This window comes from Heterocephalus glaber, unplaced genomic scaffold (assembly GCF_053883595.1).
Source record: "Heterocephalus glaber isolate CG9 unplaced genomic scaffold, H.glaber_assembly_v1.0 deba00001594, whole genome shotgun sequence".
NCBI classification, from domain to species: Eukaryota; Metazoa; Chordata; class Mammalia; order Rodentia; family Bathyergidae; genus Heterocephalus; species Heterocephalus glaber.
In genome coordinates, this window is record NW_028258369.1 from 6,302,629 (window position 1) to 6,328,765 (window position 26,137).

At 41.5% G+C, this 26,137-nt stretch overlaps 2 protein-coding genes across 6 annotated transcripts in view; one reads left to right on the forward strand and one right to left on the reverse strand.

The window, feature by feature from the left end:
• Positions 1 to 1,475: 1,475 nt before the first annotated feature.
• Positions 1,476 to 23,718, reverse strand: CUNHXorf58 (chromosome unknown CXorf58 homolog). Its single transcript, XM_087193770.1, has 9 exons — positions 23,481 to 23,718; positions 20,882 to 21,023; positions 19,806 to 19,896; positions 17,170 to 17,264; positions 16,649 to 16,755; positions 10,592 to 10,716; positions 4,821 to 5,047; positions 2,376 to 2,529; positions 1,476 to 1,696 (listed from the first exon to the last, which is right to left on the reverse strand). Exons 2-9 carry the CDS (start codon positions 21,001 to 21,003, stop codon positions 1,520 to 1,522), a joined length of 1,098 nt encoding a protein of 365 aa, XP_087049896.1. The 5' UTR covers positions 21,004 to 21,023; positions 23,481 to 23,718; the 3' UTR covers positions 1,476 to 1,519.
• A 241-nt stretch (positions 23,719 to 23,959) lies between these two features.
• Positions 23,960 to 26,137, forward strand: part of Apoo (apolipoprotein O) — a 70,714-nt gene continuing 68,536 nt past the window's right edge. For 2 of the 5 annotated variants that reach the window (XM_087193625.1, XM_021250189.2), the window contains exon 1: positions 23,963 to 24,094. In XM_087193625.1, coding sequence (XP_087049751.1) covers positions 24,086 to 24,094 — 9 coding nt within the window. In that variant the 5' untranslated portion in view covers positions 23,963 to 24,085. Of the gene's footprint in view, positions 24,095 to 26,137 lie in introns of all 5 variants that reach the window. The other 3 variants (XM_021250194.2, XM_087193626.1, XM_087193624.1) reach the window with 3 other exon arrangements.

The window sequence follows — 26,137 nt, forward strand, 5'->3', positions numbered from 1 at the left end:
CCAGGTAAATTATGCTTTTCCACCCAATGGGCTATCATGTGACCATTAAAAGTATTTCTAAATGGACTCAGTTTAAGACATAATATTAAGTGAAAAATTTAAATCTACATGTTACCTGTGATTACAACCATGTGAAAAACATATGGATATTTAGACAGATTAGAATGGTATAAGCAATGAAAACAACTGCTATGTTGGTGGATTATGTGTCATTCTCCTTTTAAAAGGATTGCCTATGGTATGGTTATACTGTCTAGTGCGTTAGGGTGAGATGGAAGTTATGGCTACTGAAACAAGAGAAGTAGGTACCCTGAAGTAGAGTGTGCCTTTCCTCACCTTGCTCCCTGAAATGCTCTTTAGTTTTGCTGTTACAAGAGCTATGGGGGACTGAATCTGATATGCATCTCACTGGATAAAGGGTTGCTTCCCAAGTTAATGAATGAGAATATATGTGACTCATAAACTGGCATTTTTCTATTCAACCAGTGCCCACTATGAGCTCTGAAAACAAGAAAATTATCTTTCTGTTTTTGGATATCAAATGAGGGTATATTAATATTAATGAGTGCATGTTTATGTGAAATACGTTCTAGTGGAAATCACTCCAATATTCAATATTAAAAATATTTAATATTCAATATTAAAATTCACTCCAATATTCTTTATCATTTAAGAGAATATTTTAGCACAGGATAAGATGCTTTTATAGGTTACTGTGCTTGAGTTTGACTATCTGTGCATTGTAAATATTAAACAAAGAAAAAAGTATATTTTTATTTATTTATTTTTTAAAAGTGTATTTTTAAAGTCCATTATATAACTGTGCTTTATTTATCACAGGCTCTGGAAAGGTTTGGTATAATCCAGTAGCCTGGATCACAGAAGAAATTCATAATTTGTACTGTATCAGGAATGTGAATCTATCAATTCAAAATGAAATTGATAAATATTACTCAAAAAGTCTTTATGCTTGAAAAATATCCACAGTACAACATTAAAGCAGATGCAGTATTCTGCCTCAGGTGCTGGCAATGCTCAATAACGATTAGGTATGCCATGTCATGCCTCTGGTAGCAACAATCCATTATTACTTTTATTATAACTCGGATAGGTCATTCACAAGCTGTTCTGTAAAAACAATACACACCCAGAAAAAGACAATGGAGGCTGACTTAAAAGCAGCCTTCTAGCCTGTGAATTTCAGCATTTATGCTAAGCTTATGCTAAGCATGGCCTGTTCAGATTTTTAAATGAAAAAAAAAATTGAATAAAATCCCAGGAACTAATTTACTCATCATTTCTTGAACAAAAATGTATGCTAATTCAAAGGCATCTATCAGAAGTAATTTATTCAGACTCAAATCCTGTCAGTAAAACATATCTGCACCTATGGTAATACAAAATGGCTTACAAATACGCCGTGCATTTGGTTAAGACAGCAGACCAAGGACTTGTTTTTATTTGATTGACCTTTATTTATAGACAGACAAGCAACCTGTCAATTAGCTGTGTATTGACATCATGGAAAATACTGAAGATACAACTGTTGATACCAGGCAAATACTTCCTTTTCGTCTTCATCTTCTCCCAATTCACTACCTGAGGTGCATTCTTTAAATTTCACAATGTCAAAAGATGGGCTGGAGAAGACAATCGTCTCTTGTACCCTTTTAGGCTGTGTGGCTGTTTGCGGTTGCTAGAATTATAAATAAAAGTGGCAAGTGTCTTATATTTGGCTTTTACTACTTTATATTTTTTATATCTGGCTCTATATACTTGCCCTCATCTGCCAAAATTTTACAGCAGATTTTTTTACCATTACAAAATAATACACCAACATATGTTTGTTCTAAATATCCCTAGAATGTGAAAATGTACTGTACATAATATAGCTTTTCCTAAGTTTAGATAGCACTGTGTCTGTCGTCCCAGCTACTTGGAAGGCTGAGACAGGAGAATCACTTGAGCCTGGGAGTTTGAGGCCAGTCTGGGCAACATAGTAAGACCCAGTCTCTCAAAAACAACAACAAAGTTTAGGTAGAGATGAGTTTATTCTGAGAAAAGCACCATCAGAGATGTGCTGAAGTTTACAGTGTCAACATATGGAGATGATAGGTTTATTTTCAATTCATACTGATGTGGAGTAAAAACAGCTGGTATTTACCAGAATAGCTACTAATATTGTTTAAGAATTTAAAAAATATTGTTACCAAGATGAAAGTGGCTTTATACTATCCAAGGTATAATACGCCAAGGGTGTTTCAGCCTTGAATTTGCAGATTAGGAAAATCTTACTCATGCAAGTAGAATGTCTTACAGGCTATTTGAATATTGCCCAAAACAATGAATTCAGTACGAGTTAAACTTACATTTACCTCAGAAGCATCTTTTTTCTTAGGTGTCATATGAGCTTGTCTCATTTTTTCAACTTTCATTTGTGCTTGCTTGGATAGATGCCCCAAATGTCTCATTTTACTTTGCTGTTGGTAGGGCCCATACAAAGGTTGGAGGCTCACTAAGGATGGAAACCTAGAAGATGTTTGTGTTACACACAGAAAAAGCACCCGAAATAAAATTTAAATGTAAGGCAAGTTCCAAGTTGTGTTAAAACTTTAGCAAATATATCCCAGACCTCAGCCTGTGAAACAGTGCTGTGTGCAAGCTTTTAGGTTCGAGGTCACTGCTCTTGGTCTGGTACTTATGGAGGTGTGTAGGACACAATGGTGATAACAGTGATGATGAAAATGATAAAATCTGTATCGATTTAAAATCACTTTTTCTGGAAAATACTATGTAGTAGACATCTGGGTTTTTAAAATACCATGTGCTGGGCTAGGAATTTAGCTCAGTGGTGCTGCCGCCTGCCTTGCAAGCGCAAGGTCCCAAGTTCGATCCCTGGTACCTAAATGAATAAATAAATAAATAAATAAAATACCATATGCTAACACCAGAAAGTGTTATATTCCATAATAGTTCAAAAGAAAACTTGTGTGTGCATATGTGTGTGTGCGTGTGTGTGTGTGTGTGTGTGTGTGTGATACTTGGGATTGAACCCAGGGGGTTGCACACGCTAGGCAAGCATTCTACCACTGAGCTAAATCCCTGGCCCCAGAAGCATTTTTTTTTTAATCAGTGTTGGGATCAGACACAGTTGGTGCCATGCCCGCAAGGCACATCAGCTCGACTTCCACCTGCCAGCATCTGCATCGATCGCCCTGACAGGTGTCTTTGAAAACAAGAGTCCATGAGAAGAGCAGGCTGGAAGTGCCTGAGAATTAAACCTCCCCTCCTAAGCAACCCTTAACCAGTGGCTGATGGGTGTTGGTCTAGCAATGTGCTGGCTGGCTCCCTTGGCCTGTGGGATAACTCGGCTCTGACATTCACAGGCAGGATAAAGCTCCAGTTATAGGGGCAACTTGCTTGTGAACACAGTTTGGCTGCCTTCCCTTTTGTTTTGCTTTCAACCCCCTCCATCAGTGGTTCCTGGGATCACCTCCCAAATAAACTATGCAAACTAAAATCCTTGTCTCAGGATTTGCCTCCGTCTGGGAGATCCCAAACTAAGACTGTATTCCAAGAGCCCTTTATACATGTATTTTTTTCTCCAATTGATTTAGAATTTGGCTCCTTATTTGGCTCTTAAGTGATTCATTCTTGGATAATCCTTAGCAAGAATCCAAATAGTAGAGAGCCTAGGGTTCTATATGGTGGCAAAGAAAATGACATCATTTATTTGACCTTGGTGGTAATAGGGTTAAGTTCTCTATTCAGTGCTCATATGGATGAGTTGGAGAAAGTCTATTTCATGATGACAGACTGTGTTCTAAACCAGGCCATCTGTCTGGCAAATGTATATAGCCTTGATCATAAAATAAATGGGCAAAATTATGTTATGGGGTCAGCTCCACTCATCTCCACTCCTGAAGAAACCTTAGCACGTTTGCTGAACAAGGGTCATCAGTGTCTTTGTGTACTAAAGGCGTATTTTTCATCCAAATATGAGTATGTGAAAATAGATTGCCAATAAGTCTTCTTCAATCTTACTGTCTCTTTCTTTTTCTTAAGAAAGCCAGCTGAATTTTGTAAATAAGATGGGCTAAGTGAGTCTTAATAATGGAAAGAGAAAAGAAATGTAATTGAGGCAGCCACATTTTGTCCATGTTGTTTCAGATCATAATACATCTATTTTCCTACAACACGAGTTTCTAAAATGTGAATTGGTTCACATGCTATTGGTAAAGAAGGGAATAACGTCACTGTAATTTATGTGCAATTTATGCTAGGCGAAGGAAACCAGAATAGCGAGGATCGAATTATAACCTTCAGTGCACTGTGCTGCATGGACAATGGGAGCTCCTCCAGCTGTATTTGTGAAAACAAACATTGGCACCTCTACCCCGGGCTCTCCCCACAGAGGCCCTGCACCCCACCTTGCCCTCCCTGAGCTCCCGAACCTCCCGGCCTTGGATGGCTCTTGGTTCTCGGCTAGTTGCATACCCCCTCTGTCTGCACCATCCTGCGCCCACTACCTGCTCTATTAAAGAGGCATTTCCCCTCTATTGCTGTACAACGTTTCCATTTGCTGTAGCAACCTCCAGCCACCCTGAGCTGCCCAGTTAGTGGGACAAGTTATCTCCCCAGGTACCGATTGTCCTCTTTGTTAGTGTTCTGTTTACAAAGTTGCGTAGTTTTGGGCCACCTGCCCCCAACTTGATTTTCCCCATACGCCCCCTTATTATCTTTAGTGAGCTCTTTGGCAGAATGTGAACATTTTCAGAAATATCTATAGCACTGGAACCTTGAGGAAGGATCTGTTTTACCTAACTTCAGAAACAATCTGTAGCTGGTGCTGAATCTCTTCCGTTCGTGGTGTCTGTAACAGATACTTCATTTCTTTTTGTAAACGGGCAGACATTACTCGAGATTCTGCATAATTAATGATGTCATACATCATCATTGTCCTGGGAATGTTTTTGAGGTTTAATTTTAGCCAGAGGTTATTCTTGCCACCAGAAGATGCGGGGATCTTATCCAGAAGACTGGAATACTATATAGAGAAATGATTTGGAGTGATTGGTTGTGGACAATCTCTAATGGTTTTAGACACATCTCACACAGTTCCCCATCCAAAAGACACTCCTTGGGCTCCATGACTGTTATTGCCAACCAAAGGTGTCTGAGCCACCTGCAGGAGTCTTAGCCCCTTACTGGATGCCAGGAGCCATGTCACAAGGCATCAGCACACGGTGCCACACTCACTAAATGTTTCTTTAATGCATAAACGTTTTATTTTTATTTACTTATTTTTTTTGTTTTTTTGAGACAATGTCTCACTATGTAGTTCAGGAGGGCCTCAAACTCACTATGTAGCCCAGGCTGGCCTCAAACTCACGATGATCCTCCTGCCTCAGCCTCCCAAGTGCTAGGACTACAGGCATGTGCCACCACACCCAGCTGCATAAACATTTTTATGGCATATATAACTCAAGACAAATTAAACTCAGGAAGGGCCTCAAATTCACAGTAGCTCTGTGTTCTGCATATCTGGTAGTGCTCATTTGTGACATGCTTGGGTTAAGAAGACATCTGCACAAAATCCTTTTTGAAGTAATGAGTTCATTTTTGGTGCATAGTGGAGAATTTTACTATTTTCATTTGGAGTATTTGTAGATATCCCACTCTACATTTTTTTCCAATTTGGTTTTGGATTTTTGAGACAAGGTCTCACTATGTAGCCCAGGCTGGCCTCGAACTCACTATGTAGTCCAGGCTGGCCTCGAACTCATGGCAATCCTCCTGTCTCAGCCTCCTGAGTCCTGGGATCACAGGTGTGTGCCACCATGCCTGGCTCATTTTTTTCCAATTTAAAATTATATCAAATTAGGGATTTAAAAATGCAAATATATAATCAATTTAACATTATAAATGTGCATTTAAGTGATAGAGATAGGGCAGGAGATGCTACCATACTAGGAAATGGAGGTCTACAATGCTAAGAAACAGGGAGGCCTTTAGGGTATATCACACACACACACACACACACACACTCATCACATGCACACACTCTCACATGCACACCATTTTGGCATGCACACATTTCAATCACCACTTTTCCTTGAATAATACCAGTCCCCAGTGGCCAGTTGAAGCCACTCCAGTACAGCTGGGGGCAACTGCATAAAGTGCAAACTCTGCTGCTAGTTCTTCAGTTCTTACATCACCACATAGATGACAAATGTACATAATTAGTGACAAATCATGTCACTCCTTTCAAAACCTTCACCAGTGGTTGGTTACTTCAAATCTGTTCTTCAGCTTACATCCAGACGGCAAAGTATGTAGTTGTGTTGCCTCTTTGTGATAAATCTATGTGACATTTTCCAGAGGTGGATAACTGAAAGAGCACTGGCCAGAAGAGAAAAAGTGGGAGTGAAACTGGAATCACAAGTAGATGGAATCCTAGAAGAAACAAGTGACCACGGGGAAGCCGATACTGCTGACACTAAGAGACTGTAGACGCGCAGACAGAGGAACTTGGCGAAGGTGAACTTAGCAACACAAGCAAGGGGAGTGTCCGTGACAAAAAGAATGAGGCTGTCCCATAGGAAGTTATGATGCTGGCCCAAAAAAGCTTCACATTAGAGGGATGCTGACATACGTCACACCAGTTAAAGTGCACAGAATAAAACATTGCCAGCTGATCCAAACTCAGGAGTGTGACAGTTCATCAAGGCATAGAAGAGATGACTGCTCTCTACTGCAGTTTATACAACAAGAACAAGAAGGCAAGTGTTGTTCAAATTATTCCTGGTAAGCTGGTTTTTAGGACTTAACCCAGGGCCTCAAATATGCTGTGTAAGTGCTCTACCACTGAGCTATGTCCCCAGTCCATTTTCCACAGCTCTGAGACTTACTTACAATATAATTCACCCATGCAAAGTATACAATTCAATGGTTTTTGTACTCACGGTTGATATTTTCACAAAGAAATAAAACTTTCATTTGAATATATCTGATATTTTAAATTAGAGCATACTAGAAGTGTTGCTTTTTTCCTCTCATTTTCCTATGGTGTATATTTATGACAGAGTTTTAAATTTTAAAGGTCACAGGACAATTGCAAATTGCCCCATGGATTATTAAGTTTGCTTTGTGTGATTTCAGCTCGCATGATCATTTTTATGGTTCTACACTACTGTTCACAGTGAAACTGCCTGTATATTTTATTTCCCAAGAGTGAGGTAGTAAAATGAGTAAATACCACAGGCCTGTCAAGGGCCTGTTCTGTCATTTATTTACTGTGTGACCTTGGGCAAGGTTTTTTGAACCTTGTCAAACCACATTTTTCTCATCTGTAAAAAGGGTCACATAATTTACAAACTGGAAGATTAAAGGAGATAACATGCCTGTAAAAAGCTAAAAACAATGCTGTCATGAGCTCAATAAATGTCCACAGCCATCTTATCTCTCTCTTCCAATACTCCTCTCCCGGCGACTCCTCTTTATGACACCAATCCTTGACATGCTAACGATTTGCAAGGATGTGAACCATGTCCTTAGCAAAGATAACTGACATCCCAAGCTCTACATGTTTCCTGGTCCAATTCCCTCATCTCATCTTTACACTCTGAAAGAAAGAAAACACTCTGGAGTCTCTAAGGTGCGACATTAATTTCATGTTTCACATTGAAGCAACTGAGCGAAGAGCTAAGGGCATACATGTTGGTGTGAGGCAGAATTTGGGGACCACTTGTTTCTCTAACCTTTGCAAAATGAAGATGTGTTATGCATGTGTACAAACTCCCCATGATGAATGTAATCATTATGTACTACAAACATGTACCAAAAATTTTTTAAAATTCTTAAATGGTAAATCTAAGACTTATAAAAAAAACCCTTGCAAAATGAGGGTAATAGCAATACCTCCCCTCTTTGGACTATTCTGAGAATAAAGGGACTAATAATCCTTGCTATTATTATTCAGATGTCTAGTTTAAGTGCCCTGATTCTGCACTGCTAACCATCGAGTTATACAAACCAGAAACCTAGGGGCCACACCTTACCTTCCTTCCTGGTTGCCCAGGCCTACTGGGTGTAAACGCAATCTAGTGTTTCCAGAATCGCAGCTCTAAACCAAGGCTACCCTATATCTCCTAAAATAATTAGGAGCCAGGCTGGGGATTTAGCTCAGTGGTTCTGCCTCCTGCCTTGAAAGCACAAGGTCCTGAGTTTGATCCACAGTCCCGCAAAAACAAAAACAAAAAATAATCAGGAACCTCTGAAGTACAAGGTGTGACTGAAATATACAATGAATATTTAAATTTAAATTTTTTATTACATTTAAAAGACATATTGTCATTAATCTCCCTCAAATACTCCCTTTTGCTTCCAACATACTTATCCCATCATTATTGCTACTTTCTAAAGCAGTTCTGGAGTCCTCTTTCGTGGGGGTCTTTATGTGATGTGATAAAAAATACCATACAGTGAATGCTGCTGCTGAGTGCCATCCAACCAAAAGGGAGGCTCATAAAAACATTATGGTGTGTGCTTATCTACCTTATTCACAGGATTTGGCACTGTGCGCCTTCTGGGTCTTCCCCAAAGTCAAAATGACCACAAAAGGTAAATGTTTTGAATCCATTCAGGACGTTAAGGCAGCCCCAATCCAACAACTCAAGTGAAGACACTCATGAAAGAAGACTTCAGAATTGCTTCTGAAAATGGCAAGGATGATGGGTTATGTATGTTTGAAGCGAAGGGGAGAATTTTGAGAAGGATTAATGGCAATGTATCTTTTACTGTAATACATTTAAAAATTTTTTTTTGGTACTGGGGATGGAACTCGGGATCCAGTTTTTAATTTTTAAAAAAGTAATCACTGAGGGCCGGGGATTTAGCTCAGTGGTTCCAGCGCCTGCCTCGAAAGCGCAAGGTCCTGAGTTCCATCCCCGGTACCAAAAAAAAAAAAAAAAGTAATCACTGTAATTTTAGATTACACCTAGTAAGGAATCCCTTCACTCAACAGATTTCAAACAATGCACAAGCTTCTCATTGCACACAGAGCAGAGAAGAAAATAAATCTATTACTGTGGTGGAAAGCCCTGGATAACCTCTTAGCAGCCCTGCAGCCTGACCACACACCATACACTCTGTGCACTGCCTTCTTCAGCCCCCAGACATGCTTTCGGGACCCGCAGCTCCTCCTGCCACAGGGCCTTTGCCTGCTGGAGCCACCTGCTCACCCCTAGATTGACACTTGTCATTGAATGCCTGCCCAATGACCATTTCTGACTTCTACCTAGCTCACAGAGCCATACTATTCAGGTATGGGACAGCACTGTGCTTCAGGAAGAGGACTCCAGCACACGGGACATGACTGTTCTAACTCAGTCATGGAAAAGGATGCCATTTCCCTTTGTCAGTGATTGGTTTAGGGGGAACGTGTGACCCAGTTCTGACAAATGAGATCCGAGTGGAAGTCTGTTGGGGCTTCTGGGAAAGATTTGCTTTCTCGAGATGGAGAGAGAAAGATGCTAGAAGTCTCAGTCTTCCTGTCTCTTGAATGGAGCTGAGGATGTGATAATTATCTTGTTACTATGTGAAGGAAGCCAAGAGGACTGGAGAGAAGCTGACCCAGAACCCTGATGTTCTTGAGATGCTGAACTGGCCCAGGAACTGGCTATCTGTGGATTTCTTCAACAGGACAATAAATAGTCTTTACTGTTTAAGCCTCTTGTGGTTGAGAATACTCTGTCACTTGTAGCAGAAAGCATCCAATCAAGAGGAGAACCCTTCCTTACTAGGTCAAATCCTCATCATGCACTATTTTAATGCCATGTAATGATTTTTAAAAATTGAGATAAAATTCATGTAACATAAAATTTGCAATTTATATCACTTTAAAGTAGGCATTTCCATAGTTTTTAGTATATTTATAGCATTGTGCAGCCATCACCACTAATTCTAAAACATTTCCATCACCCCATAAAGAAACCCCATATTTCTTTTTTCTTATTTTTTATTCTTTGTATTTTTTGAGACAGGGTCTCACTACATAGTTCAGGCTGCAGGCCTTGGAACTCACTATGTAGCCCAGATTGGTCTCAAACTCAATGATCCTCCTGCCTCAGCCTCCAAAGTGCTGGGGTTACAGGTGTGCACCACCACACCTGGTAAGAAACCCCATATTCTTTAGCTATCACCCACTGCTCTGCTGCCCAGACACAAAAGGCCACATGTCATGACTCCTTTATATGAACTGTCTAGCCTCAGCAAATCCATAGTGACAGAAAGCAGACTGCTGGTTGGCAGAGGCTGAAATGACAGGGGACTGAGGAATGGCTGTTTATTGGATACCAGGTTTCCCTTTGGGGTAAGAAAAAAGTTCTGGAACCTGATGGATGGGTGCTTGCTGCTGCAAATGTATTTAATGGCCCTGAATTGTGTACTTTAAAATGGTCAAAATGGTAAGTGTTGTTTGTAGATTACCACAATAAACACATATATTATTCTTTCTTCTTGGAGGATAGGGTCAGGAAGGTCTTTTTTTGTTTGTTTGGCTTTCAATATCTAACCCTAAATTCCTTACTTGCATGTAATCTTGTGTGGTGACAGTATCTACATGGTCAGTTACTTTGAACTTCTGGAAAAGGCACTCATCTTCCATAATTTGCTGGTAAAATTTCTTTTTTCCCATCATTTTGCAACTACTGCCTATAAGGAAAATAAAAAACAGATTTTTAAAAACATAGTAGTACTATAATATTTTTAGTGGTCAGCACACTCTTTACATATTTTTTTCTGACAAATACATCAAATATTGTTCCTTTCCCCTAGCAGTTTGCTATTCAATAGAAAGGCTATATTTATAAGGAGGAGAATATATGGGGAATTTTTAACCACTTATAATTTGTTTCCATAGCTATAGCTATATAGTTTTTAAATGCAGCTAGAGTAGTAGAGTCCACAATCCTCAGAGGACCAGTTTTAAAAAATCTGTTTCTTCTCCTTGAAAAACATTTTTTTGCTTTAAAAGATAGAATGAACCTATAGCTTCATCTGCGTCATCAATGCAGAGAAACTTATCTGGCAATTAAACAGGTTGCCCTAGGAACTGCAATGAAAGGTGTTACTGGGGCTGACACTCTTTTATGTGTTAGTTAATACATTGTCCCCAGATGGAAATATGTATGTTTCAGGTTTCTTAGGCCTCTCTCCCCTTCAGACTTCATTCTCAGTAGGCAAAGAAGCAAATAAAGGATTTTTCTTTCTCAAATGTCAACAGTTTATACTCAAGGAAAGCATATGAGAGGTCAGAGAGAGAAGAATCACAGGAAATATGGAGGCTTACATGCTGTCTGGCTGGACAGGCACCAGACCTTCCCACATGTACCTGTCCCTGTGCTAAGAGCTGTACATAGCCTGGGAAGAGAGGCTGAGGCATTCTCCACGCCCTAAATATGTGCTGACTCCCCTAACACGTATTTATATTATGGATCTGTGTTTCTGGCCACAAAGCGTCTGTTTACATTGAGGGAGGCTGGTGGAGAAGAAAATCCAAATATCTTTTGATTCCAGATCAGTTTTTCTTTCCCTTCATATCTCATAATGTGCTGTTTGTGAAAGTATGGGAACTCTGTTAAAATGCTGATAGGAGGCCACAGAAACAAGTGAATGTGAGAGGATCAAAATCCAGAATCTCTGTTCTTTTTACTTAACAGGCATTACAGTAGCTAGCTTTTGTATATTTTCTACTCCAATTGTTAATTTTGTTATCCAGAACATTTAAAAAAATTCCAAAGCCTCAAAGACACATGGAAAACAAGAAAATATTGAAGTGGTTGTAGTTTTATTCCTAATGTTCTAAATCCTAGGGTCAAAACAGTTTACTGAGCCAGGCATGGTGGTGCATGTCTGTGATCCCAGCACTCAGAAGGCAGAGGCAGGAGGATCGCCATGAGTTCAGGGCCAGCCTGGACTACATAGTGAGTTCAAGGCCAGCCTGAACTACAGAGTGAGACCTTGCCTCAAAACAAACAAACAAACAAACAAACGTTTACTGATAATTCAACATGGAGCCTTCCTATAGGTAGATAATTTTACCTTCCATTTCATTAATTTCTTTACACATTTACATCTAAAGAAAAGATAGTATCAGCATATCTCTCCATTATGCTTCCTTACAATTAATTTCTTGTGGGTTCTAATTAGCTCCTATAGTGACACTAAAAGTAAAAACAAATCACTGTATACTGAACAGGTACAGAAACCATGTAATTTCTGCTGTAGGGATTTCTTTAGGAATAACTGTATTTTACTTTAGTTCAGATTACCTAGAGGAGGTACTTATGGTCAGCGCCTCCCTATACTGCCCCACTCAGCCACCAGCACCAGTCTCTCCAAGCCCCAGTTTCCTTATTTGTACAGCGCCTCAGCTGTGCGGCTCAAGGGTCTCTGGCTCATTCCAGTTCCTTGGCTAAAGAAAAACAGGCCTGGCAGCATAGGACAAACTCTCGGCCCACTTGTGAGAGGGCTGGCCTTCCAATGGCCAAGAAGTTCTTTGTCAGATGTCTGATATGTATGGTGACATTCAGGAAAATTTTCCCCATAGGAAGCAATGCAAAAGAAGACTCCAGCTTTAGAAGAAAAGAGTGGGCAAAAACTAGACCATGGTTTGGGGATGCCAGCCAGTCAGAGTAGGATTCAAGAGGCCGGACCGTTCTTAGTGAGTGATTCAAAGGGCAAATGCGGGGCATCTCTACATCTGACACTTTCCGTGATACTCAGCGTCACGGTGGCCTAAGAGCCCCGACAGCCTGGTGGCTACTTGCTGGCCAAGATCTACACTTAGGCTTGTAAAGTTACTCTAAGTTCTCAAGTCACTTTTGCATCCCTGCTGGAAATTCTTACTCGTGAAAGGAGCAATAATTGGTATCCCTGCCCTGGGACAGTTTCTTGGTTTGGAACAGTTAAATTCTATTCAGGTTCAGATGAAATACAAACTCCCTAACTGCTGGGGTTGTTTCAACCTTGAAACATTTACAGCACAGTGGAAACACAGACAAGTGTTCAAGTCTCAGCTGTGGCCCTGACAAGTCTTTCCAAGTTCTAGTTTCTTCACGGGCCAAATGAGAATAGTAAGTTCCTCGAAAGTGACTGAGGACCATGTGAAAATGGGTACAGCACGATTCCTGACTCTCAGGAGTGGTTAAGAACCCTGCTTTGGGCTCAGTTCCCTCACTTCCTAGTTGTGAGATCTTGAGCAAGTTACTTGGTCTTTTCAAAATAAGGATAATAACAGAATACACATAATAGTGTTTATGGGAATTACATGGAATAATACATAGATAATGTGTAAGATTAAAACTGATAGAAAGTGATCCAGGAACAAGGATAGCTATTGTTAACAATAATGTTTTTCTTCTCACTATAAATGGTCCTTAAAAGGACAGGATTTTCAATTTAGTATGTGTGCTGCTCAAGCGAGCAGAGGGATTTTCAATCGAAAGTAACAATCACTGGATGTTAAGGGTTAAGAATGGTCAACTAGATCCTTTCTGTGGTGATCATGGAGGTGGAAGTGTGATGATGGAGGTCCCCCCATTGCGTGAGATTCGCCTCCTTCAAACACTGTTACTGTATAGGTGCATCACTGTCTGATGTGAGGGAAAAAAGCTGATTCCCCAGGGGTGTTCCAGGCCACAGCATGGGAGGCACTTCTAGGATCGTGCTTTCAAACCCATATGGTTTCGGTTCCTAGGACGCCAGTGCTGTGGGACTGCAAATCACCCCTGAAGTGGCAAGGCTGGTCTGTGCATGCTCGCTGGGGGACCTGCAGTGATGCTGACCCTTTGTAAATAAGCACTGCTCAGAAAACACATCACAAAGTTGGCAACTGAAACTCGGTCTCTTTTTCACACGTGGCTAGCTGACTGTTCTGGCATCATGTGAACTGCTTTGACGCCTCTGAGAAAATCAACTAATCACCTATATGTGGGTCTGTCTCTGAAGTTTCCATTCTCTCCTATTGATCTGTACGGCCACCTTTATGCACCATTCGGCTGTCAGGATTACTGTGGCTTTGTAAGTACTGAAAGCAGGCAGTGTAAATGCTTTTCGCTCTTCTTCTCTAAAGTTCTTTAGACTATTCCATACCCTTTCCTTATTTTGGTTTTTGATTTTCATGAATGCATAAGAAGCCAGGCATAGTGACATGTGCCTGAATCCCAGCACTCAGAAGCCTGAGGCAGGAGGATCACCATAAGTTCGAGGCCAGCCTGGGTTACATAGTGAGACCCTGTCTCAAAAACAAAACAAAAAACCGCCATGAGAAATGCAGTTGGAAATGACAAGGAAGGCAATGAAACTAGAAATGGAAATGAGGGAAAAGACGGAACAAAAACAAAACAATCTGAAATTCCTTTATAAGTGAACTTGGACTAAACATCTAAGTAGACTAAAAATGACTCATTTATCTCATATTAAGAAATAAACTTAAGGAAAGTTGGATTGGTTTGCTAAAGACATAATACCTTTGTTCAAAGAGCAAAGTGGGGTAAGCTTAGAGAAAAATTCCACTTTTGCAAATTTTCTATAAATCACAAATCTAAGTGTTATTAGAGTTTTTTTTGAAGCTGGACAAAGAGACAAAGGAAGTCCAAACTGTTCGCTTCAAGCTGGGTATGCTCCTATCATTTAAAACTCATTATAAGGTTTGGTGAAAAGCTCCAGCTGAATAGTATGATCACATTTCTATAATAGGAACCAACAATATGATAAATATCTGTATATTTTCACGGGAAAAATGAAGGATAAATAACAAACTCTTACCAGTGCTTACTCCAGGAAAGTGATAGTTGCAACACAGAAAAGAAAGACATAAGACATTTTCTTTTTTATATCTCTGGCCTACTTCCATTTTTTTCCAACAGTTACTCGATAATTTTTAAATATAATTTAAACAAAAAAGAAAGCCTAAACTCAACACAAATAAACCAAAAAAATTAATGAAGTTATTATACAGCATTCTAATGAGTTTAATGTACGCAGTGATTTCCAGTTACTGCCTCTGAGCTTCTTACTCTCTCTAGTCTGGGCACAGCAGGAGCTGGCAGGAACTGACCCAGGAGGATTTCAGCGCCTGGAAAAAGCCCATTATATAACCTCTGAAAAGAAACAACTAATGATAAGGACAACTATCAGCTCATTCTGTAGATGAAGGATGCAGACATTTATGCCTCAAATGTAAGATAAACACACCCTTTCCCATCTGAAGTCAATCTGTGTAAGTGAACAAATACTAATGCCTTCGAAACATCACCTCCCATGGTGATAACATTTAGTTCATCTGCTACACTTCTGAAATGGAGTGAATTTTGCTCTGATGTTGCCTGAGAACAGAGCAACGCAGCTCCGCTCCTTTTCTAATACTCTTCGGGGACTCAGGGCTGTGCTACTGGATCTGATCAGAAGCTCCTAAGCTGCAAGGTCTTCTCCCTGGACTCGAGCTACAACTCATGATTGAGGGTGGGCTGTGCTCTCTGTGTAAAATATTTTCAAAGTGTGTGTGTGTGATGCTGGGGCTGGAATCGAGGGCTCCACCAATGAGCCACACTCATGCCCAGGACAAAACCCCTTTGATGTGTGGTTTATGAAAGGCTAAATGTGAGAATCTCTCTCGTTTAGCCCAATTATAGTCAGGTATAAGAGTCAAAGGAGTAAAACCTCTGCTGCAGATCCTTGCTGTTAAAAATGTGGTCCATGATTTCTCTTACATGAGAACCCCAAAATATAAATCAACTAAAGAGCAAAATAAAAGACAAAAAATAGGAAACAGGGAGATAGATCCTTTGCAAAAGGGAAGAGAACCAAGAGATGGAGGGAGGGGAAGGGTAGGGGATGAAGAAAGAACTTAGATGTGTTGTGTATGTGTACCAGCTCCCCATGAGGAATGTTAACATTATGTACTGCAAACATGGACTAATAAAAATAAAAATTTAAAAAGGCATGGTCCATGACCAGTAGTGGCAGTATTTTAACAAGATCCCCAGATGATCCCTACTCTGTATACGCAATTATGGTCACTATTCACGAGATTTAAAGGTATGATGAGAACTCATGTAAAGAAATGAAAAATGGGCTGGGGATTTAGCTCAGTGGTTCTGGCGCCTGCCTTGCAAATGCAAGGTCCCGAGTTCGATCCCCGGTACCAACAAAACAAAACAAAGAAATGATAAATATTTTGGAAGTTCATTTTCAATAGCATAGTCCATCACATTTTTTTTTAAATATGCTACCAGAATCAAAGAAATAATAAAATTCCATTAAAACAAATAAAATTCATCACCCGTTCTGCCCTAACCGATATGCTGCTTTAGTCCATTATTAACAGACCAGAATCTTAACACAGGGAAAACCGATGGATATTTCCTGGAGCCTTATATATGTACAGTAATTCATTCCAAATGTTTTTAGCTAATAAATGGAGACATTTTGAAACATGATACTTAAAAAAAATGCTACCTGCCCAGTGGGCTGTTTAATGGTGACATAACTTAGTCCACACACTCTGAATTCGATTCAGATAGCATTTAGATGTTAAGAAGCTATATTAACATAAAATGTACATCATGAAACATCACCTCACTTGATGGTTTTAATAAATTTTTCCCGCTGAAATACTTGTAACCACGGCCCTCAGTATGAAGAAAAATTTTAAACACGATGAAAGGTGGAAATGTTTCACCACTAAATCTGAAATAAAGACCAAAAATTAGTCATTCAGCATCAGCTCAGAGGCTCCATTCCTTCTCCCCCTTGAAGTTAAGAAAATTTGCACAGTTTCTGGGTTGTAACACTGAGACTCTGCCCAGAGCACACGAAGAGCTGGTAATGAAATGGACTGAGGAGGGCAAACCCAGAACCCCAGGTGCTCTGATGTTCTCACATCCCCACCAGACTGGACCCACACTTTGGGGAGAGCTGCTCCCACGGCCAATCTGAGCCAGAGTCATGCCTTAGTTTCTGTGTGTAACAAATGCAAATAAGGACAACACATTTACTTTGGAATTCCAGCCTGGGGAGTTGTGAAGATTTAAAAAACTAATTTCTAAGACCTCTCCTTATGAATGAAGTACTCCGTGAAAGAAAGCAGCACAGACATATTACCTGAATCTGACTTTATACTTCATGCTAGGGTCTTTAACAATTCCAGCTTCCAAGGGGCTCACATTCTTCAGTATTCCATGAATCACGCAATACTCCTGAAACAGAGGGTGGCGCTGTGAATGGAGAGTGCTCTGCTGCCCAGATCCAGGACACTTGATAACGTGATAATGTCATTAGTACACTTGGCCTGGAGTTTGGGAGAGGTGGGCTCCTATCTTGGTTCCTCCATTACCTGTGTAGCCTTGAGCCAGTAACTTAGTATTTGGGGTCCCCAAATTTCAGTATCCCTTTCTAAGACTGCAAGGAGCCAAGTGTGGTGGCACAGCCTCCCAACACTTGGGAGGCTGAGGCAGAAGGACTGCCACAAGTGAGAGGCCAGCCTGGCCTACATAGTGAGTTCAACGCCAGCCTGGAATACACAGTGAGACTCTTGTTTGTTCGTCTCAAAACAAACAAACAAACAGAAAAAGAAAAAAGATCACAAGGAATTGTTCTTTCTCTATGATAACACATCTCATAATCTACTGTAATTGCCTCTAAACCTGTCTGTGCTGTGCCTCCTACCAGACTCAGCCTCATGAAAGCAGGGACAGTGTCTTTCTTCTTTACCGCTATATTCCTAGCATCTGGTACAGATGTGTAACAAGTGTTTGATGTTGAATGAATGACTGGGACATGCGGGTGATAACAGTAAGTTACTAGCTGATACGCACCTTCTGTGTACCACTTAAGTATGTTAGGTGCCCTTATTTCGTCCTCCTGCCAGCAGTATCAGCAGAATACTATCATTCCCATTTTACAAATGAGAAGGCTGAGGCTCGGGGAATTTTTATAACTCAGCCAACAGCATGCAGAGATGCTGAGAATCCACACTTAGGTCTGACTCTAAAACTCTAGAACTAATCTTTCCCTTAAGCAACACCACTCAACCTTTATGACTGTGATAATCGCATGAAGATGCATAATAAAAGGCTTTTAGCAATACAAACTATTATTAATGTAAGCACTGATGGAAGCTTAGAATAGATGAAAAAACAATTCATTTCCCTCTTTCTATTACTAAGAGTCTAAAATTATGAGGAAAATAGTAACATGATCATTAAAAACAAGTTCTGCATGTGAGACAGTGGACAATGGACCTGAAATGGCAAGAGTTTACTTGGGTGGGTTTTCTCTGAGGTGCTCTGCTTTCCTACATCAGAAATGGTTGTGTGGGTCAGATGATGAGGAGTTAGACACACTGCTCACTCTCTGATTTTGGGTGGGCTGCAGAATTCCCTTCCTGTGGCTATCACTAATAACAAACTACTGGAATTATGGGTCATCTTATTAGGAGAATATTTGGTACTATACCAAGGGGGCCTTAATATTCTACTGGGATGGCAAAAGTTATTTGGGGGAGGAGTGAGGATGTGCATCTATTTTTGCTTTTTTTTTTGGTACCAGGGATTGAACTTGGAACCTTGCGCTTGCGAGGGAGGTTAAAATCTGAGCTAAATCTCTGGCCCTGTTTTTATTTTTTATTCAAATAAGATTATATTCTTTATACTGTTCTGACTGGCCCTTTTCACTAATAAGGTATCTTGGTTCTCTTTCTGTTACATAATCAGGTTAATGTTGCAAAGTTTAACACTATGAAAACAGCCACAGCCAGGCATGGTGGCACACAGGTCTGTAAACCCAACACTCAGGAGGCTGAGGCAGGAGTGTCGCTGCAAGTTCCAGGTCAGTGTGGGCTACATAAGTTCAGTTCAAAGCCAGCCTGAACTATGTAGTGAGACAAAAAACAAAACAAAAAAACCTATCAACATTTATTTAACCTGCATCTTATTGATGAACACTATATGGTTCGCTTTCTTTGCTGTTACAATCAATGCTGCAGTGAAATTATACCTCTATTATAGAATGCTCTTAGAAGTGTAACTGTGGGTATTTTAAATTCAGCGATGTTGAGGGGAGTGCTGAGGACTAAACTCAAGACTTCACACATGCTAAGCCCAGGCTCTACCCTGAGTGACACCCGGCCCCTAATGCATGTCTATTTACTACTGACAGATTACTGTCTCTCAAATAACAGGTGTGGTGGCGCATGCCTGTGATCCCAGTGCTCAGGAGGCTGAGGCAGGAGGATCGCTCTGAGTTGGAGACCAGCCTGGGCTACATAATGAGTTCAAGGATAGCCTGAACTATATATACATAGTGAGACCTTGTCTCAAACGAACAAACAAACAAAACAATAGTATATTCATTTGAGAAAAAGAAATGACAGTAATCTACATTAAAAATAAATTCAAGCCAGGCTTGGGGGTGTATGTCTGGAATCCCAGCACTTGGGAGGCTGAGGCAGGAGAATAGCTTTGAGTTGGAGGCCAGCCTAAGCTACATAGTGAGTTCAAGGCCAACCTGAACTGCATAGGGAGATCCTGTCTCAAAACAAAAACAAAAACAAAAAAACAGAAAATTCAATCCAGAAATATTCATTTATGGCTAACAAAATAAGCAATTCCAGAACTCTGTGCAATGTTATTAGATCCAAACAGAAGAGGGAAAGAGGGTTATCTATTCTATGTTTAATTAACATATCTTTTTACTTAATAAGGAATTATACCCGCCAGAGAAAATAGAAAAATACCTACCGCTGCACAAATAGTGTGTTTTAGGAGATGAAATATTGTTTTGTTCAAATGAATAAGCCACGCTCTCTGTATTTTTTGAGCCAAAATCTCTCTGTTAATTATAAAAGGATAAAAAAGAGGTTCATATTTCTGAAGTTTCCATTTTTAAAAAATCTTGGTGAACTCTAATTTTCTGTTTCCTTCTCCTATACCTTCCCATGCCCCACAAGCAGACAAACTTAATGAGGAAAATTTGGACATAGTAATTAGAACTGGTCATCAGCAGAATCTAATCAGAATGAGGCTATGAAAAGCTTAAGAACACTTCCCTTGAGATTAAAAAAAATCCTGGCTAAAACTTTATCATCAGGAGGCATACAGATTGTGAATTTATCATTAAGAGGCACAGAATAAGCCTGGCATAGTGGTGCACACCTGTAATCCCAGCACTCTGGGAGGCTGAGGCAGGATCACAAGCTTGAGCCAAGCCTGGGCAATTTAGTGAGACCCATCTCAAAAGAAAAAAGAAAAAAAGGGGTGGAGCTGTAGCTCGGTGTGAAGGTCCTCAGTACTGGAAAAAAGAAGCATCTAGGGCCGGGGATTTAGCTCAGTGGTTCCACCGCCTGCCTCAAAAGCACAAGGACCAGAGTTCGATCCCTGGTACCAAAAAAAGAAATTTGCCATCACTGCCGTAGATGACGCAACTAACACTGCTGGGGATTTAGCTCAGTGGTTTCACTGCCTGCTGCAGAAGCTCAAGGACCCGAGTTCGATCCCCAGTACCAAAAAAAAAAAAAAAAAAGTAAAAATTTCTTTTTTCTTTCTTTCTTTCTTTTTTTTTTTTTTAACTCCAAGACAAGGTCTCGTTAAGTCATTTAGTTGCCCAGGCTAGGCTTGAATTTATGATCCTCCTGCCTCAGCCTCCCCAGTGCTGGCATTCCAGGTGTATGCTACCACGCCTGGCTTGAAAGTAATTTTAAAACAGAAAAAACTTTTAATTTATGCAAGAAGTGTTTGAGTTTATCTGGGTAAATGTGGATAAATTAGGAAACTCTCCAGTTATAGAAAATGACACAAAGGAAAAGATGGGTACTTACTGTTGGGTTGGTATCTGCTTTTCCTTTGCAACCTGTGGCAAACGTGCTGTGTGGCTTTTTCCTGAGTGTTGTTTATTAGATTTTGGAGCACCAGTACCTTTTGCCTTTGAAGAATGATTCATTTTTTTTATAATGAGGTAATCTGAAAGTACATAAATAGCCACTGAGGTCACAATCTGAGGTTGTTTGTTCGTTTTTTGATACTGGGGATCAAACTCGGGACCTCGCACTTTCGAGGCAGGCGGTAGAACCACTGAACTAAATCCCTGGCCCTTTTGTTTTTGAGACAGAATTTTGCTATGTAGTCCAGGCTGGCCTCGAACTCGTGGAGATTCTCCTGCCTCAGCCTCCCAGGTGCTGGGATTACAGGTGTGCACCACCATGCCCTGCTTTCACCATTTAGATGAAACTCAAATGTCATATGGTTGTGCTAATCCTAGAATCCTTTAAAAAGGAAACCATCAAAGATCTCTTAATGTTGCTTACAGATTACATTCTTTTTGTACTAAAATTACGTGGTATGTGGGAAAGACAAGTGGATCATTCCATAGCCTTGTAATGGTCTCTGTCTCCAGTCTTTTCCTTCTCATATTCACCCTCCATACTATAGCTGGAGTTGACTTTTCAGAGCAATCATTCCTCTTGTCACTCTGCTGTTCTCACCCCAATAAGCTCACTGTATGCAGGAGGTACCTTGTTAACCATGGAATCGCCAGTGCCTTGCAGAATGAGAGTTTTTATTTTTTGTGCGTTTTTTTTGAGACAGGGTCTCACTATGTATGTAGTTCAGGCTGGCCGTGAACTCACTGTGTAGTCCAGGCCAGCCTTGAATTCTTGGCGATCCTCCTGCCTCAGCTTCCCAAGTGCTGGGACTACAGGCATGCACCATCACGCCCCCGCTGTGGTGTGAGAGTTTTCACACACTTGTCTGAAAACTTTTTATCCTAATTTTAGCAAATAGCTGTGAGGCTTCTCTGTGGCTCAGTCCCATCATTGGTAGAGTAAGAGGGTGTGTACTAATTACCTAGTTCCACCTCTTTTTCTTTTTTGAAGGATTACTTCAATTTGGATGGAGCTCCCAAATTCTTAGTCACATCCTCAAAGTAGTTTTTAAATAAAATTATAGTAATATGTGTTTTTATGCATTAAACAAAATAAGAAACCTAATAATGACTGTATTTTTGAAGTTGTAATGAGCATAATGGGATATTCTGAGCCATCTGCCATGACTAACATAGTATGACAGGGTCTGCTTTCTACTGATCACAAAGTCGGAGGTCCTACTAACACCTCTGCGCTTGATCGCCTACACTGTAATTGAAATAAAGACTAAATTCAGTTAGTGGTTAGTGAATACAAAGTTGTCATTATTTCCCCCATCTAAATTCACATATGATCTGAATTAAGAATTCCTGTTCTAAATCGAGTATGGTGGCACATGCCTGTAATCTCAGCACTCTGGGAGGCCGAAGCAGGAGGATTCCCAAGTTTGAGCCCAGCCCGGGCAACTTGGTGACTTAGTGAGACCCCATTTCCAAAAATAAAAAGGCCTGGGGATGTAGCTCAGTGTGGAGGTCTTGTGTTCAATTTCCACTATTGAATTCTTCTAATTTATCACTATGATTCACAGTTCTATACATGTAAGATGTTACATGACAGATTGGGGGCCTTCAGCCTAATGAATATTTCTCCTTAGGGATGGGGGTGGAGTTGGCTTGGAACAACAATCCTTTTGAAAAGGAAAAAAGCAGCTCCTAACATCTGGAGTGGGCTTGGAACTCACAGCTGTACCTTGTTCTTCCATCCACTCCCTAACAACATCCAGTCCAGAGCCCAAATCCTATGATAAATCTAACACTCACTGAAGCACACTTTTCCCCAGATGTATTTTGCTCACAGCAATAAGAAACCCATCTTCTAAGAAAGTAAATTTATTTATGTAAAAGAAAACAAAGAAAAGGAGCCCAACTTCTTCAATTATAGGTGTGTTCCTAGCAGTCTGTGGCTGAAGGGCAACCGCACACATCCCAGAATCCACCCGATGCTCCCTGGGAAGGGGTTTCCCCTTCTATGGGGTTAGGGTGGAAACACAGGAGGAAATAGGAAATACACCCTCATTATGACACAGTCTAACAACTGTAGGCTGGGCATGGTACCCCATGCCTGTAATCTCGGCAATCAGGAGGCTGAGGCAGGAGGATCTCTGGGAGTTCAGCCTGGGCCACAGAACGCATTCAAGGCCGGCCTGGACTATATAGCAAGACCCTGTCTCAAACAAAACAAAACGAAACAAAATTTAAAAATATTTAGGCTACACACAAACTTCAAAGGCAGACTACTGGGGTTTGGCTCCTGGCTTCCCACTTTCTGTGTGGCCTTGTACAAATGTCTTAACGTCTTGGTGCCTCGGCTTCTTCACCTACGGATTGGGAACGATAATGGAGCCCACCTACTTGGGTGGGATGAATACACTGGGCGAGCTTAGATCAGAGCTGCACCCATAGTGATGTAATAGTGTTTGCTATTCTTATTAATAATCACGGCCATCATTATTTCTCCTATTAAGGGATAAATACTTGATTTCCAGCGAGGAACTTACACTCATATATGTTTAAAATAAAGTCGCGGCAAATAAGTTTAAATTTAAAACCTGAAAAACGTCCAGCCCAAGGTAAAGATCAAAACCCTTTTGTGACATAAAGCCAGGCCCCTACAGCCGATTTCCAACTGAGAGGCCTGAAAAGTACACGGAGAGGCGCCGAGCGCCCCCGCCCGGCCGCCTCTGCGCACAGAACTCCCCGCCCACGTCGCTGGGCGCCCAATCATGGCGGCGGAGGCCGAGTCCCGGCACCGCGCGGCGCCCGTCACCACCCTGCTCGCGCCTCCGCGTGCCTCCCACACGAAGCCGTCGCTTTCTTGCCGCCTAGCAACCACGAGCGCAGGGGTAGGGCTTTTTGGGGGGGCGGGGCTTGCGTTGGCATGTCGCCCCAGGCATGACGCGCTGCATCTGAGTAACGCTGCTTCCTGCTCAGGGTAGTTGAATTAAGCCTTGGCCACATCGAACTAGCGGTAGGGCCGTCAACCACACTGCAGCCCGCGTGCAGTCGGGAGAATCAGGGCCCTACCGGGCCTCCGTAGTCAACTTTCTATAGTAGGCGGGGCCGAGGCCGGGGTGACCCTGCCTGAGCCACCGCTGCCAGCGACATGTTCAAGGTGAGAGCATGGAGCTGGGTCACACCTGTCATCGCCCCCTCCCGGCCGCCCGGAGCCCTCCCCTCGCTCTCCTGGAGCCTCTCGAGGGCCCAGGTCCGGTTCTCCCAAGGCTTTTCCCGCCTTCGGGCTGGCTGCGTCCCGGCCTCGCGGTCCATTCATACATCTGCTTGGGGCGAGTGGCTGCCGGGCGGAGGTGTAAGACCTCGAGGTGGGTGAGGTTGGCCGTTTGGGTTGTGCTCTCGTGAATAAAAGTTTGAAAAGTTAAAGTGCCACCCTCCGAAGTACCCACCTCCCGGGCTGTTGCCCTTTTGGGGTCGTGGGTAGGGTGAGGCCAGCTTGGGACTCTGCAGCGTTTGAGGCTTTGGTTGCTTGGCAGAGTCAGGTTTCAGAACCCGGAATGTTCAGAAACACATGGAGAAGGGTCACCTTCGGAGAAGCTACTGCAGGGTGTGGGGCAGGCCGGCCTGGGAATGCTGCGGGAGGAGGGAAGATGAGGTCTGCTTATAGGGACAAGGGCCCTTCCTTGCATTTTCTAAACTCGTGTTCTTTGAAAGAAATCGACTTCTACAATGAAGACTGACATTTTGGCATAAAGCCACGACTTTACTCTTTTGGAAAGTATTTTCTCAAACATAAAACCAAATCACTTGCTACCAAAAATTATTCCACAAAATGGAGTCTAAGAAATAAAGCGTCCATAAAATAGTGCTAATGAAAGCTCATAATTGTGATGCTTGTTTAAAAGTTTCATTAAGCTACAGTGTGCTTTGGGCCCATAAGTAAAGGCTATAAAATCAACATGGACTCTGACTTTCTTGCTGTGTGACCTTGGACAAGTCACTTAACCTCTCTGTGCCTGTTGGTGAAGAGTAGGTTAGTAGCTTCTCGTAGGGTTGTTAGGATTAAGTTGGTATGTGTAAAGCACTTGGAAAAGGACTTGGCATATAGAAATGACATCTGAGTATTTGCTTTTCATTGTTTTCGGGCAACTCAGTTTAGTTGAGAAAACATCCTATTCACAGCTTGCATCCATTTAATAACTATGTTAAACACTTACTATGCTCTGGGACCTCAGCTCTCTTAGGGTTACCATGAGGGATATACTACGATCAGTTTAACTATGTGGGTACCAACAGTGTCATGTGGGAGTAGAAAGGAGAGTGGGATCTCACCCTAAATAGGGGCCCTTATCTTTGGGGCCTGCACTCCTTAAAGGGTCTGTAGATAGAGCTTGGGGTCCCTAAACTCTTAGGGAGAAACAACCTTTATTTTCACCAATCTAACTGAAACTGAGCACTTCTTCATTTACCCAGTGTTGGGTACTGAAACCCATAAACCAGTGCCTTAAAACAATAATGCTTTGTTATTTCTCACAGTCTGTGGGTTGGGTGCACAGTTCTACTGCTGACTGAATCCAGTTGGTGGCTTAACTAGAAGATGGCTTCACCCCATAGGAAGCTCTGTGCCCCTCTGTGCCTGGCTTGGGCTTCCTCTCTTGGTTACTGGCTTCCAGGAGGGCAGGTCCCAGGGTACACACACCTACCTGCATCACATTTTCGGATGTCAAGCCTTGTCCAGAGTTGATAGGTAGGGGACTACACAAGGACATGGTTATGAAGAGGGTGTGGTTCATCAGAGTGTGATTAATTTAATGAATGCCCACAGCAACAAACCATAGTAATACTTGGCAATAATTGTCAGCTGCAGAAGTCATAGTATGAGTGCAAGTCACAAACCTTTTCATATTGCACTGCAGTTGTTGGTGCTCTCAAAATACCATTTATGCTCATCACGACTTCACAATAAAAAAGCCCACTAGATTTTTTTTTTTTGGAGAGGGGGATTGGTACCGGGGATTGAACTCGGGACCTTGCCTTTCAAGGCAGGTGCTGGAATCACTGAGCTAAATCCCTGGCCCTTTATCAAGTTTTTTTTTTTTTTTTTTTTTTTTTTTTTGTGGTACTGGGGATCGAACTCGGGTCCTTGTGCTTGCACAGCAGGCAGCAAAACCTCTTTGTCAAGTTTTAAAGTGTGTGCGACTCT